At 53.4% G+C, this 12374-nt stretch overlaps 2 protein-coding genes across 3 annotated transcripts in view; one reads left to right on the forward strand and one right to left on the reverse strand.

The window, feature by feature from the left end:
• TAOK1 (TAO kinase 1) overlaps positions 1–9699 on the forward strand; it is a 74134-nt gene extending 64435 nt beyond the window's left edge. For both annotated transcript variants that reach the window (XM_074845374.1, XM_074845375.1), the window contains exon 20: positions 378–9699. In XM_074845374.1, the coding sequence (XP_074701475.1) occupies positions 378–839 (462 nt within the window). In that variant the 3' untranslated portion in view covers positions 840–9699. The remainder of the gene's footprint in view (positions 1–377) is intronic.
• On the reverse strand, positions 9596–12303 carry ABHD15 (abhydrolase domain containing 15). The gene is made up of 2 exons (XM_074845377.1): positions 11325–12303; positions 9596–10238 (listed from the first exon to the last, which is right to left on the reverse strand). The coding sequence occupies exons 1-2, from the start codon at positions 12158–12160 to the stop codon at positions 9761–9763; spliced, it is 1314 nt and encodes a 437-aa protein (XP_074701478.1). The 5' UTR covers positions 12161–12303; the 3' UTR covers positions 9596–9760.
• Positions 12304–12374: the final 71 nt, after the last annotated feature.

A 12374-nucleotide genomic window follows, 5' to 3' on the forward strand; every position in this document is an offset into this window, starting at 1 on the left:
GAGGTGCTTTCCCAGTAGGCTTTTATGAAAGCTGTAGACTTTGCTGCATCTTATAACATTAATCTATGTCAAGCTGTTAGTATCAGTGCAAACTCTGGATTTGCATACCTAAAACTTCTGTATTCACCAGGGAACGGGGACCGAGACCCTCCAACTGGTAATTCCCCATGCTTTGGCGTGTGCCGGTCTATGGGACGTACCCTTTTGTATTCAGAACAGATTGTGTGTCAGTGGACATCTGCTCTAGATCCAGCCTTATGTAGAAATACAGGGAGAAGGTCCTCATTAGCTTGCTGTTACAAGTCCTTCCGAGACTTGAAGCCATGCCTCTAACAGAGTCCTGCTACTACAGACGGTCTCTTCTTTTTCCTTCCTAGATTGAGGAGGAGATGCTGGCGTTGCAGAACGAGCGTACCGAACGGATACGAAGCCTGCTGGAGCGTCAAGCTCGCGAGATCGAAGCCTTTGACTCAGAAAGCATGAGGCTAGGTTTTAGTAATATGGTTCTTTCTAATCTCTCCCCCGAGGCGTTCAGCCACAGCTACCCGGGAGCTTCTGGCTGGTCCCACAATCCTACTGGGGGTGCAGGACCTCACTGGGGTCATCCCATGGGTGGCCCACCACAAGCTTGGGGCCATCCAATGCAAGGTGGACCCCAGCCATGGGGTCACCCCTCGGGGCCCATGCAGGGGGTACCTCGAAGTAGTGCTATAGGGGTCCGCAACAGCCCCCAGGCTCTGAGGCGGACAGCTTCTGGGGGACGGACGGAACAGGGCATGAGCAGGAGCACAAGTGTTACTTCACAAATATCCAATGGTTCACACATGTCTTATACATAACTTAAACAATAACTGAGGGTGGCAATTCCACTGGAGCTGTCTGCCAACAGAAACTGCCTACAGACACCAGCCCAGCAGCCTCCTCAGTGCGGTGCTGACGTGTGGAAGCTGGGTGCACATGGAATATTGTATTCATTTTGTAAAGCATTATGTTTTGTGTTTACTAACTGGGATGTCATAGTATTTGGCTGCAGGGTTTGGGGGGGGTGGTTTTTTGATTTTTTTTTTTTATTATTTTTTTTGGTTGTGTTTTACTTTTTGGAGGGGTCTTGGGAGGGCGTCTGAGAAATATATGCAATTAGTCAGAAGAGTTGGCTGGTGGTCGTCACACTGACAGGACAGAAGGGCCTCAGACTGCCCTATCACGCCATCCATAGGAAGTCTGAGGGAGAATGGAGACCTCCTCCCATGTCCATAAATTTCGAACTGCCACCCTGCAAAAACCAGGCGAGCTGCCTTTAAACCAACATCCAGGGGAGGAACAGCTGGATCTTCTGTTCCATTTTTATTTGTCATTAAATTGGATACATTTCTAGGGTATTGCCTCTGCCAAGAGGCATTTTCAAAGACCTGTAGGTGAGGAAGAAGGGTGAGAAGAGAGGCCAAGAGACACCAGGGCTCAGCAGGGCCCTTCTACCCAAGTGCCCGCTCTGTGTCATGTAAGAAGTGACGTTCTCTCAGAAGGCTCTGGTCAGCTTCCCGAGAACTGTGTAGGTAAACCTGTCTGGAGGGAACAGGCTAGAAATGTTTGAAATTGTATTCCTGCTTTGGCACTCCCTGACTGTGCTGCTGGTAGCTCAGACGAGGTTGGGCAGAGGAGCGTAAGTAATGCACTTGTACAGCTAATACTGTGACATCTCATTTTAGCTAAGCATCAGAATAATTCTTGGAGCCCAGTGTAGTCCTTTTTGCTCCATGCAGAAATGTTAGACTTTCAGCCAATCAGTCTCAAATGCCAGAGGTATTTTGAAGGATGCCATAGTCACAAAATGCCATTGATCGGGCTTTTCATTGTTACACTACATCCACCAATTTATTACCTTTTTGGCTTGTTGCAATTTCCTGTTTACATGTAGAGTGTAGCCAACTGTTTAAATGTTTAGTTGCCACAGTGTACCAGGAGGAGCTGAGCCAATGACTCTTTCCCAGCTGATGACTAACCCACATCACCACTGTAGATCTTGCTGCATGTGAGGCTCCTTTTTATTATTTTCGTTGCTGCAATACTTCACAACTTTTACAGTCCCTTGAGATGCTGTGATATTTTGGCAGCGTATCACACCATGCGAGAAGGCACTACTTCCAGAGGCTCGTTGGAGCTGCTGTACTACTGAAAGGAAGCAAAGGAGATTGTGAAATCCATACGGCGATAAAGAGGTCAGGGAGTCTCATTAACCGAATGACTTTGTGGCATCGTGTCGTCCCTTAGTGCTGGGAACTGGAGATGCCCCCATGCTCTTGTGCCAGTGCCAGGGCGGTCTGGGTCAGCCAGCACTGGGGGACTAGGGAAAGAGCAGGTAGATGAAGTTTGGCTTAAGGCAAAGATTTCCGTCTTGGGGACTGACCAGCCAGGGTTCTTTGTAAATGTTTTTCCTTGCACACTAATCATCTTGAAGAAAACACTAGCTGCTAACTCTAGGATTTGCCTTTAATATGTTTATAGGGCTCAAAAGCAAGGTTTTCCGAATGTGTTTGTCCACGTGACATATTTATATAGTAAATACTCTAGTGTCTCGCTGCTGTTCAGTACTCTCAGCAGGGCGACGTTCTTTCGTTAGCTAAATTAACATCCGCTCCCGATCCTTAACTCTCTGCCAGTGTCCGGTGAATCCAACTGGGATTGCTAGCATCTTGACGTAGCATATCGCTCTAATCAAAGATGGAAACTCTACCAAAATATGTTTGAGCAGCCCCTTAGTAAGGAGCTTTGTAGTACTAACAGTTGATGGAAGCCTGGGATGAGGCGGGGGTCCCACGGAGGTGACTCTGGTTGCCCCCTGGGGCAAGTGGTGACCGTGAATTGTCCTGTCCTTTCCTCCGCTATGTTTTTATGTGGAATTGGATGTTTTGGGGTCATTCTTTTGCATTGCAGTGTTGTTGAAATGCAGCGAAACTGATTTAGGAAAGGTACCTGTATTTTCCTGGGGTTAGAAAGAAAGCCAAAAATGAAGTGAAAGGCCAAAATTGTGTTGGGATTTACCATGTGAGTGTGGAGGGTGTGCCCAGAGCATGGTGCTAACACAGCGTTTTGAAGTTCAGCTCCTCTATCACAAACAGCAGCAGCGACAGCAGGGACAGGCTATACCTGCAAGTTCAGTGGGTTCATTCTTTTGCTTCCGTTATGGTTTGAATTTGGTCAAAGTCTCTGGCTTAAATTGAGCTACTTCAACAGAATTCTCTTCAACCCATCTCTTTGTGTAATGTCAAGCATGACTGAATGCTGAATCCAAACGGTGGCTATCCCATATTGGCTTTTTTGTATTCAAAAAGAATTGTGTAGTAACCATTTTTACATGTATATCATATGCAGACCTGGACTATTCCAACAAGTTAATATTTTAATTAAAATAGTTTGCAAAAACTGATTCAGATCAACTGGTCTAAATGTGTGTGTCCCTGTGTGTACGTGGGGGAAGGAAAGTTGTCCCAAACAAGCCTGATCTCGAGAGAAAGCACCCCATTATGCAGCTGTAGCCAGAGGGACTCGGGGTCAGGCTGTGCTTTGGAGGTATACGAGGAGGCCCTTGGCATTGAGAATTTTAATGTATCTCGGGTATATTTCCAAGATACATGAACAACTATACACTAGAGAGACGCAAACACTCTCTGAATCAGTTTGCAAACTCTATTTTTAAAAGTAAGACCAATTGCTCCATATTGTACTCGTAGCAGTCATGCCCTAACTTTGGTTTTAAAAATACTATAATCTGTAAATTGTGGAAACTACTCCAGTACCTCAGCAAAGATGTTTTCTTGCATCTTTTATGTTCGTATTTAACACTGGGGAAACTCTTCTTTGTGGACTACTTTGCAAACTTTATTGCAGTATTTTCAAATCACCAGCTTGACCCCTGAAATCTCTTACTCTGTGGTTATTTTTCTCTCCCCTTTGCAAAGATCTAGAGTTCTGATGTAGTTTAGCCCAGAGATGAGAAAACAAAACAGAGGAGCCAGCATTTTCACCTCTTTCTGATTTGAATTTCTTTCAATTTTATTTAATTAAAATCAGTGAAAGGGACCACGTTTTTCATGTTCTCCATGGTCCCGGGGAGTCAGCAGCCACCTCTCCCTTCCATGTCGAACGTTATGTGCTTTCTTCCTGGGATGCAGCACTGAAATGGAGGCCACAGCTCTGTTTCACCTGCATTCGCTCCAAGCCTGTGAGCTTCAAAGGGGTTGAAGAACTAAATGTGCTTTCCGCAGACAATTCCCTGCAGCCATTCCGTGCCTGGCTTGGGGCCAGGCTGGCATCGCTCTGTCTCCCCCCCAGCCCTCCCGCTCCAGACCAGCGTGCATTGCTGTAACCTGCACGGGGTGCAGCCTCTAAATCCTGGGGTGATGTTGCTTATTAACCACCCCACCCCACCCCCCCCAGGGAAAAGGGCCCTTTGCGCTTCAGGCTGCCCTGCCCCCCCTCGACCTCGCTTACGTGCCATTTCTTGAGAGGCAATAAATTGTATCGTACCACTGTCTACCATTACTCTGTTGAATACGCACATCTCTCTGGATATATATATATGGTATCTCATTTGTATATATTTATATACTCTGTATGTACGTGTGTGTGGGTATACGTGCACACACACCTCACGCTGTGCATTTCTGTCAGGGCACTTCAGTTCTGCTGTTCCTTTTAGCTCTCCTGTTTGTGAGCAAAAGCAACCCCTGCAGCAGGGCTCTCGAGGGCGAGCGCACGGCCGTACATCTGCGCAAGCTGTGCCAGGGGCTGAACGCAGTCAAAAGCCCTCGCTTAAATACTGCCCTGCTAATTGTAGCTTTCTTTTTCTGGGGCGCGGGAGGGCAGGATAGCTGCTATGGGTGTGCTGTAAAGGAGAGAAGAGAGCTCCCAGAGCGTATCAGAAAGTCAGAAGACAGCAGAGAAGAAAACAAGATGGTATAGCGTTAGGAAAGCAGTTGAGGCAATGTACTGATCTGCTGGGGAGGCGGTGAGTGGGCCGGTGAAGTGCTCAGCAGGCTGAGCTCAGAGTCCCCAGCTGCGTCTCGCCACAAAAGATCACAAGCCCGGCACGGTCTTGGCATGCTGCACCGGCACTAACTTTTGGTATTCCTGAGCTCAAGCCGCCGCTAACTGAACACTCTCTACCTTTGTGTGTGTCGGATAACTAGAGCAGGTTCTGTGGAGGATCAGAAGAGAAGCTAAATTGAAAGATTTAAAATATACGTGTGTACAACATATACATACATGTATGTACACACACAGACACTTTCGGTCCATTCTTTATTCTGCCTAGGCACGTGTGTTTTGCTGCTTGAGTCCGGTAAGCAGAGGACAGCCTTGTTCTTCTCCCAGGTGCTTGCTCTGCGTTTCTAGTAAATCTTACCCTGGTCTTTCTCATAGTAGAGGGGCGAGTGCCATGCTGGACACCACGAGCTCCTCAAGCTGTGAAGACCCTTCTGACCTTCTCCTTTGTCCTCTACAGACCCCATCTTAGTGAGGCATCTGGCAGTTCGGGGAATGAATGATTCTCGCATGTGTCAAGTCGCAACTGTTCATCCAGCTGCGATATTTACCCCCCCGGCGAAGCCCAGCCAGCTCAGCAGCGTGCCAACCGTGGGCTCTCCTCTTTGTGCTACCAGAGAATTTGGAGGCAATTTTCCCCCCCTGTCCCTTTTAGAAGGTCTCTTGCGAGTTTTTTAGGAGAGGCTTGGGTTTGGTTGGGACAACCTTCCTCTTTCAGAAGGAGTAGCGTCATCTTTAGCTGTGCTCCCGCCTGAAACTTTCCCACCCCAGCGCTGGCCGGCAGCGAGCCCAGAGCCACGTGCCAAGGATGGAGGAGTGGTGGGTGCCCAGACAGGGAGGCCGGGCGCTGTCCCTCTGCTGCGTTTGTTTCAGTTTGCACTTTTACAAGTCGATTGAGCCGGAGTCTGTTGAGAAATGCGTATGAAGCGCTTTGGAGGGTTGTGGGTAGCTGTTTACAGCCAAAAAAACCCAAAACTGATAGATCTAGTGGTTATAGTAAACATCACCCCACCAGGGAACGATGGCAGCAGATAACCCTGGTTCCTGTTGCACAGTGAGGTTCAGCCAGCTGGGGCCATGGTGCTGCCTGCTGCATCCCTGCCCTGCCTCTCAGCCCCGGCTTTGCTGGGCAGGGAGGGGCCTTTGTCAGCTAGAGAGGGACTTAGTAAATCAGATTTGCCGGCAAACAAGCACCTTAACCACCGAGCTGTGGGTCTCAATACTTGCACTTCACCTGAAGGCTCCTCTGGGAGCGGGGGGAGGAAGGCAGTTTGGTACGTGACCGTTGGCTTTGCACCCGTCTGGCGTCCTCAAAACATCCTAAAGCCATGTCCTATGAAAAAAAAACCCCAACATCGGTTCCCTCTCTCCTTGCTTTCTCTGAATGCACACACTGAGTCCAGGAACCAGGAGGGCTGAGCGTTGTCCCCACGGATGTGAACAAACCCGGGGGGATCTTCCACCTTGCCCCTCCGGTCCCCTGCCCCGCTCCCCACCCTTGAGTACGGGTACCTCAGAACATGCACAGTTTGAATTTTCACTGACAATTAGTTTAATTATTGTGAGTGAAAAGAGTTGTAATTATCTGTAAATATGTAGTTAACAAATTGACCTAGTTTCTGTATTTTTTAAGTTTTTGTACTAAAATTTATAGATACAGTATGTGCCAGCTAGCAAAAAGCTACTGTAATTGCCAGTTGTAGTTCAGCATGCATCTAATCCCCGAGACTTGTCAAAGTGATGCTGTAAGGAATTGTGCTTAAATATTGCGAGCTGGGGAGGCGCAGCGGCCGCTGGGGCCAGGGGGCTGGGGAGGCCAACAGCCGCTCGCCCTGGGGCTTTCGGCTTCCAGCCTTCAGCCGGGTTTTCCGTGTTTGCCAGGTTTTCCGTGTTTGCCGGTTTTTTCCATGTTTGCTGTGTGGAATCTTCTTCCTTTCGGCGTCGTGTGCTGTACGGTGGGCAGGGCGAGGGACAGAGCGGTGGCTTCGAGCTTTCTCTGGGGCTAAACTCAACGGGAACCGAGTTCAGGTTCTTTGCTGCAGTTTAATACTGGCTTATGACTATATTTTTCAACCTCTCTAGAAATGATCTGGTTTCCCCTTCTGACTGCTTTTGTCTTAAACCTGAGATCATCTAAACCTACTGGAGGAAAAAAAAAAAAAAAAAGGACTTTAGTTTAAGATCGTTGCCTGCTTTTAGTGCCAGGATCACGCATTTCTATGGCAACTCTGAGCTCAGCAGAGTTTAGAAATCAGCCCAGGGTTGTTAATGACATCGCTGCTGCTTTTGCGCGGCCCCGACTGCAGCCGGTGGCAGCTGCAAAGGGCGAGTTTGTGGGTGCGATGCTGTGGCTTGCGGGGGGGTCTCGGTGTCCCTGCCCCGCCTGCGGCTCGCTTGCACCGCAAGACCTGCCACGAAGTGAGAGCTGGACTCCCCCCACGCTTCCTAGGAACGAAGCAAGGACCTGTGCTCCTTGTCTTGGGGCAGAGGCAAGTCTGCAAGTTCAGGAATAGCTTTGCTGAGCGTCCCAGGAAGCCGCGAGCAGAGGAGTTTGAGCGCCGTGAGGCCGTGTTCTCCGGGTCTGGTTGTCCTGGAGGTTGCAGGGGACGGGAGCTTGTAAGGATTCAAGGATCAGAGAAGGAGAGGCATACGTGCGTGTACAGGTTTGGCTTCTGGCAAGCAAACCACCCGCTTCCTTTCTTCAGCTTTTCTTCCCTCCAAACCCCCCGCAGCTCTTCCCCCTGCTTGCTTGGAACAGGAACATTTTTTACCTGCCTAGAAACAGCTGAAAAATGGGGGGGGGAGGGAGGGGGGGGAGGGAGGGGGCAGCCCTGATGTAAATAATTAACGTTACAAAGTGAAGTGTGTATAACATAAAAGGCTACAGCCCTTTGGTGACTTGTAAATGCTTAAGAAGGTTGTGGTAAGATGTGGAGGGCCAAGGGACCTGCCTGGGGCTCTGCAGCCATCGCTGCCCCACCGACACCAGTGGGTCGGGAAGGGGGGGCCCACCCTGCGTACCTTAGCCGTGGGAACCCCCTTGGTTTAGTGGATGGGAGGGTAGTGTAACGTGTGTAATACGGATAGGAGAAGCTGTGTGAGGTGTGTATAGTGTATATTTTTTAAAAATAGCTTGCTTGTATTGTGAAGATTTTAAAGACAAACTTGAGAATTCTAGCCTAACTATTAACACAAGTTTAACATCAGTTACCCCACTGGGTTCAGAGCCTCTTGAATGTATATTCCTTTTTGTAACCTAAATGACCTATTCTTCTACCAGTCAGCCAGACATCCTATTTATATTTTTAATTTTATATATTACTTTCCATTTGTTTTCATTATTTCCAGCATGTTTCTGGTTTTGGTTTTTGTTTGGGGGTTTTGTTTTGTTTCTTTTTGCACAAGCATTGTGTGAAGTCAAGGAATTGTTAACTCAAACCTGGTATTTTCCAACCTGTTCCCCCTCCCCTTCCTCTCCTCCACCCCTGTTTTTTGTTTTTTTTTTTTTTCTTCCGCCAACAGTTTGGGATTTTCTGGGCTGGGATGCAGCGGGTGGGAGGAGGGGATGGCTATTTTCCATTTGCAGCTTCTGTGCAAATGCCAGGTCTTTTGCCAGTCAACTAAAAACGCTTCACTTACTTACTGGTTGCTTTAAAAAAAAAACAAAAAAAACAAAAAAAACAAAAAAACAAAAATGTAACCTTATCAGTCCAACATAGACCATGGCGGGAGGAGGGGAAGTGCACACCTGTAGCCACACAACTCTAGCTTTGGCTGCGAAACAAAAGCAAACCTTTCCTGGCGAGCAGGTAACTGCACGGCAGCTCCCAGCCCCGCCGGCCGCCCGACCCGGCGGAGGTTTGGCCGGGCACGAGCCTCGCGGTTCGGCCGAGCCGTGCCGGGGGGGAGCGACGTGCCTTGGGCTTGCTCTTCCCCCCTCGGCGCCTGCCTGTTCATGTGCACAAACTCGAGAGCTGCCTACTGATGACAGCAAAGCTGTTGCTGCTTTTCCTCTCCTCCTCCTCCTCCTCTTCCTCTTCCTCCTCTCCCCCTCCGTAAGGAGGTCCAGCTCCCCAACAAGAGCTCGCCCAGCGCCGTGGCCGTCTGCTCTGGGGCATCATCCAGACCTAGCAAAGCCCGGCTGCCGCGGTGCGGGGGGGAAGGCGCCCGGCCGCACGGTTTTGTGCTGCGGAGCGTTAGTTAGAAAAAACACACACATATCTGCTGTTTTACTATGAACACTGGTCTGAGGTTTCCAGGCCCAGCACCACGGTGATGGGCCGCGAAGGATTTAACTAGGGGAATTAAACTCCTTCCTGCTTCCATGTCTGGTAGCACCAGCTGGTATGAGTGAATCTACAGGTGTGCGTTTTCCTTCTTGTAGAAAATGCCACGAGCACTAACTGATAAGGCTTAATGTACAGTATATTGTCAGTATTCTGGTATTCTTCTGGTTCAACATACGTTATAGCTCATATATAACCTGTATTAATTGTATAGATTGTGCATTTAAAGCTGTTACCAAGTTGTCAGAAAATAAGAGAAGAGAAAAAAATAAGGTCATATGTAATATTTTGTTTGTAAGTATCCTTTGTATCATAGCAAAGGAAATGTTAAAAAAGAAAAAAAAATCAACTGTAATAAAGTAATTTTAGTACACGGAGTGTCTGCCTGCCTTTCTGAGCCCCCCTCCCCAGCCTGTGGGACCCTTCCCCAGGGGCTACCGGGTGTAGGACCTCTGCCAGGTGAAGACGGGGGGCTCGACGGCGGGACCCCCCCACCTGCGGGGCCGCGGCAGCCCCTTCCTCCGCTCCTCAGCCCGCAGGAACTCGGCCATGGCCCTGAAATACTCCAGCACGGCCTCGTGTCCCCAGCAGCGCCCTGGTCCCCGCCGGGGGAAGCCGCAGTGGCCCCCGTGGGGGGTCAGCAGCAGGAAGAAGTAGGGGCTGCTGCGGAAGAGCTCCAGCGGGAGGCTGCGGGCCGGGGGGCCGCGGACGGGGTCGTCAGCGCTGCAGAGGCACAGCACGGGCACGGCCGCCTCGTCGGCGTCGCGCAGGGGTTCGTTGCGTTCCCAGTACGTCTCCCAGGTGGTGGGGCGGCTCTTGGTCCGGCAGAAGAGGGATTCCTCCAGCTCCCGCAGCGAGCGGCTGCCCAACAGCCCCTCCACGTCCACCGCCTCGGCCAGGGACCCCGCGTACCTGCGGGGATGGGATGGCCACCGTGGGCCACAGCCCTGCACACAGGGACTGGGGGTGGCCTCAAGCCCCCAGCCCCTTCCCTGCAGCTGGTTTGGGGGTCCTGGTCCCAGCCCCTTGTGCTGGGGATGCTGGAGGCGGGGGGGGGTCCCCGCAGTGCAGCCTGTGCCAGGCTGGGTACCATGGCAACGGGAGGCAGCCAGCACTCCTCTCTGTTGCCATGGCAGCAGCGCTTGCACTGGGTATTGGGAAATGGGGGGGGGGGGAACACCCTTCTGCTACCCCACCCCACCCCCCCACCCCCGCCACCACCACCTGGCCAACAGAAACCCTCCCCGGCCCCCCATCCCTGCAGTGAACTGTGCCTGGCTGCACCCACCCCGCCTTTGCTGAGGCTCAACTTAGCACCTGTTTGCCCCAGCATTTTGGGGTTCGGCTGCATTTTTTTGGGCTCTCATTTGCCCACCAGTGGGGCCCCTCTGTGTCCCATCCCCTCCCCCCGCCCAAGGTCTCAGCACCACCCGGGGAGGTGCCGCTTGCTCAAGGCCTTGGCACGGGGTGGTTTGTCTCCCGTCCCAGCCCACACCAGTACTTGGCCCTCCCCAGCATGGCCGTGTTGGGCAACGGGGACCCTGTGCCTCAGGAGGGGGGGGTGGCAGCTGCCACAGCCCCCAGCCAGGCTGTGGGTCAGTGGTTGTGGCCCCCCAACCCTCCCAGGGCAGGTCGGGTGCTGGGGGCAAGCAGCCACGCAGGTGGGGGTGGCTGGCCCCGCTCAGCCCCCAGGGTCCAGCACAGCGCTGGGGGCTTTGCCAACCCACCCAGTGCTGCTGTGCTGAGGTGACACAGGGGACCCCGAGATGCTGTCACAGCCCCAGCTGGGCCAGGGAGCATGTGGCGGCCAAGCTGGCCCCGCAGCAGCCGGCTCCAGGCTGGTGTTCATTAACCAGCGCATTTTGCTGCTCTCAGCACCTCTGCCCCGATGCCAGCAGCGGCACCCATTGCACCCCCCCCCGCTGCTCCAGGGATGGCTGAGGGGCTCCGGGGACACCCCTTCCCCACCCCCCCGCCAGCCTGAGGGACCCCACTGACCTGCTGAGTCCCCGCTTGAGGTGCAGGAGCAGCGGCCACTCGTAGAGCCAAGGCATCCCGGCTTCAAACCACTCCCGGCCGCGGAAGACTGGGGAGATGCAGGCGGCGGCGGCCAGGCGGCTGGAGGAGCCGCTCTCGCCCAGGTAGGCAAGTAGTAGCCCCGAGCCCGAGCCCTCGCTGACGGCCAGCAGCGGGGTGGCAGGGTGCCGGCAGCGCAGGTAGGTCACCGCCTCCCGCAAGTCCCCCGGGTCCCCGAAGGGCTGGAGCCGGGGCGTGGTGAGGGGGCAGCCGTTGTGGCCCCGGCGGTTGAAGATGACGGGGATGAAGCCCCGCTCCAGCGCCCGCAGCCCCAGCTGCAGCAGCCCCCCCGTCACCTTCCCGGCGGCGTTGGGGATGAGCAGCAGCACCAGGCTGGGGCCCCCCCCACCGCCACCCCCCGCAGCCCCCCATGGCCCCACCAGCCAGTCCAGGGCCACCAGCCCAGCATCGGGCAGCTGCAGGAGCTCCCGGGCCACCGCCGGCTCCAGCTCGGGAGGCTGCAGAAGCTGCCACAACATCTGGAGCCGGGGCCAGCGTGGCCACGGCCAGTGGCCCCCCCGCAGCGCCGCCGACCGCCCCAAGCTCCGCACCAGGTGTTGGGCCAGCGCCGAGGGCTTGCACAGCAGCCGGCAGCGCCCTGAGCCATCCTCGGCGATGAAGGGGATCCCCTCCTCTTCCTTCTCCTCCTCTCCCCCGTCTCCAGGCACCTCCAGCCTCCCCATCCAAAGGCGCCAGGCCAGGAGGCCCAGGCTCAGGAGCACCACGGCTGCGGCCACCAAACCCCCGGGGGACACCATGGTGGTGACGGGAGCCCCGGCCAGCAGCCCCCGGTGCGCGGCAGATTCACAGAACGATGGCGGGCCGTGCCGGGAAAGCCCAGCCCCGGGGCTGGGCGAGCGCTGGGGCCACGCCAGGGACGGTGTGACCAGCCGCCAGCCAGGGCCAAGGGGACTGGGTGAAACGGGAGGGACACATGGCCGAGCTCTGCATGGTGCTGGCCGGGGGGGGAGG

The sequence above is a fragment of the Strix aluco genome, chromosome 19 (assembly GCF_031877795.1).
Source record: "Strix aluco isolate bStrAlu1 chromosome 19, bStrAlu1.hap1, whole genome shotgun sequence".
In the NCBI taxonomy this organism is placed as follows: domain Eukaryota; kingdom Metazoa; phylum Chordata; class Aves; order Strigiformes; family Strigidae; genus Strix; species Strix aluco.

Coding starts and splice junctions, on each gene's coding strand:
- ABHD15 (XM_074845377.1), bottom strand. CDS start 12,160: ATGGTGTCCCCCGGGGGTTTGGTGGCCGCAGCCGTGGTGCTCCTGAGC. Junction 10,239..11,324: donor CTCAAGCGGGGACTCAGCAG/GTCAGTGGGGTC, acceptor CCATCCCCGCAG/GTACGCGGGGTCCCTGGCCG.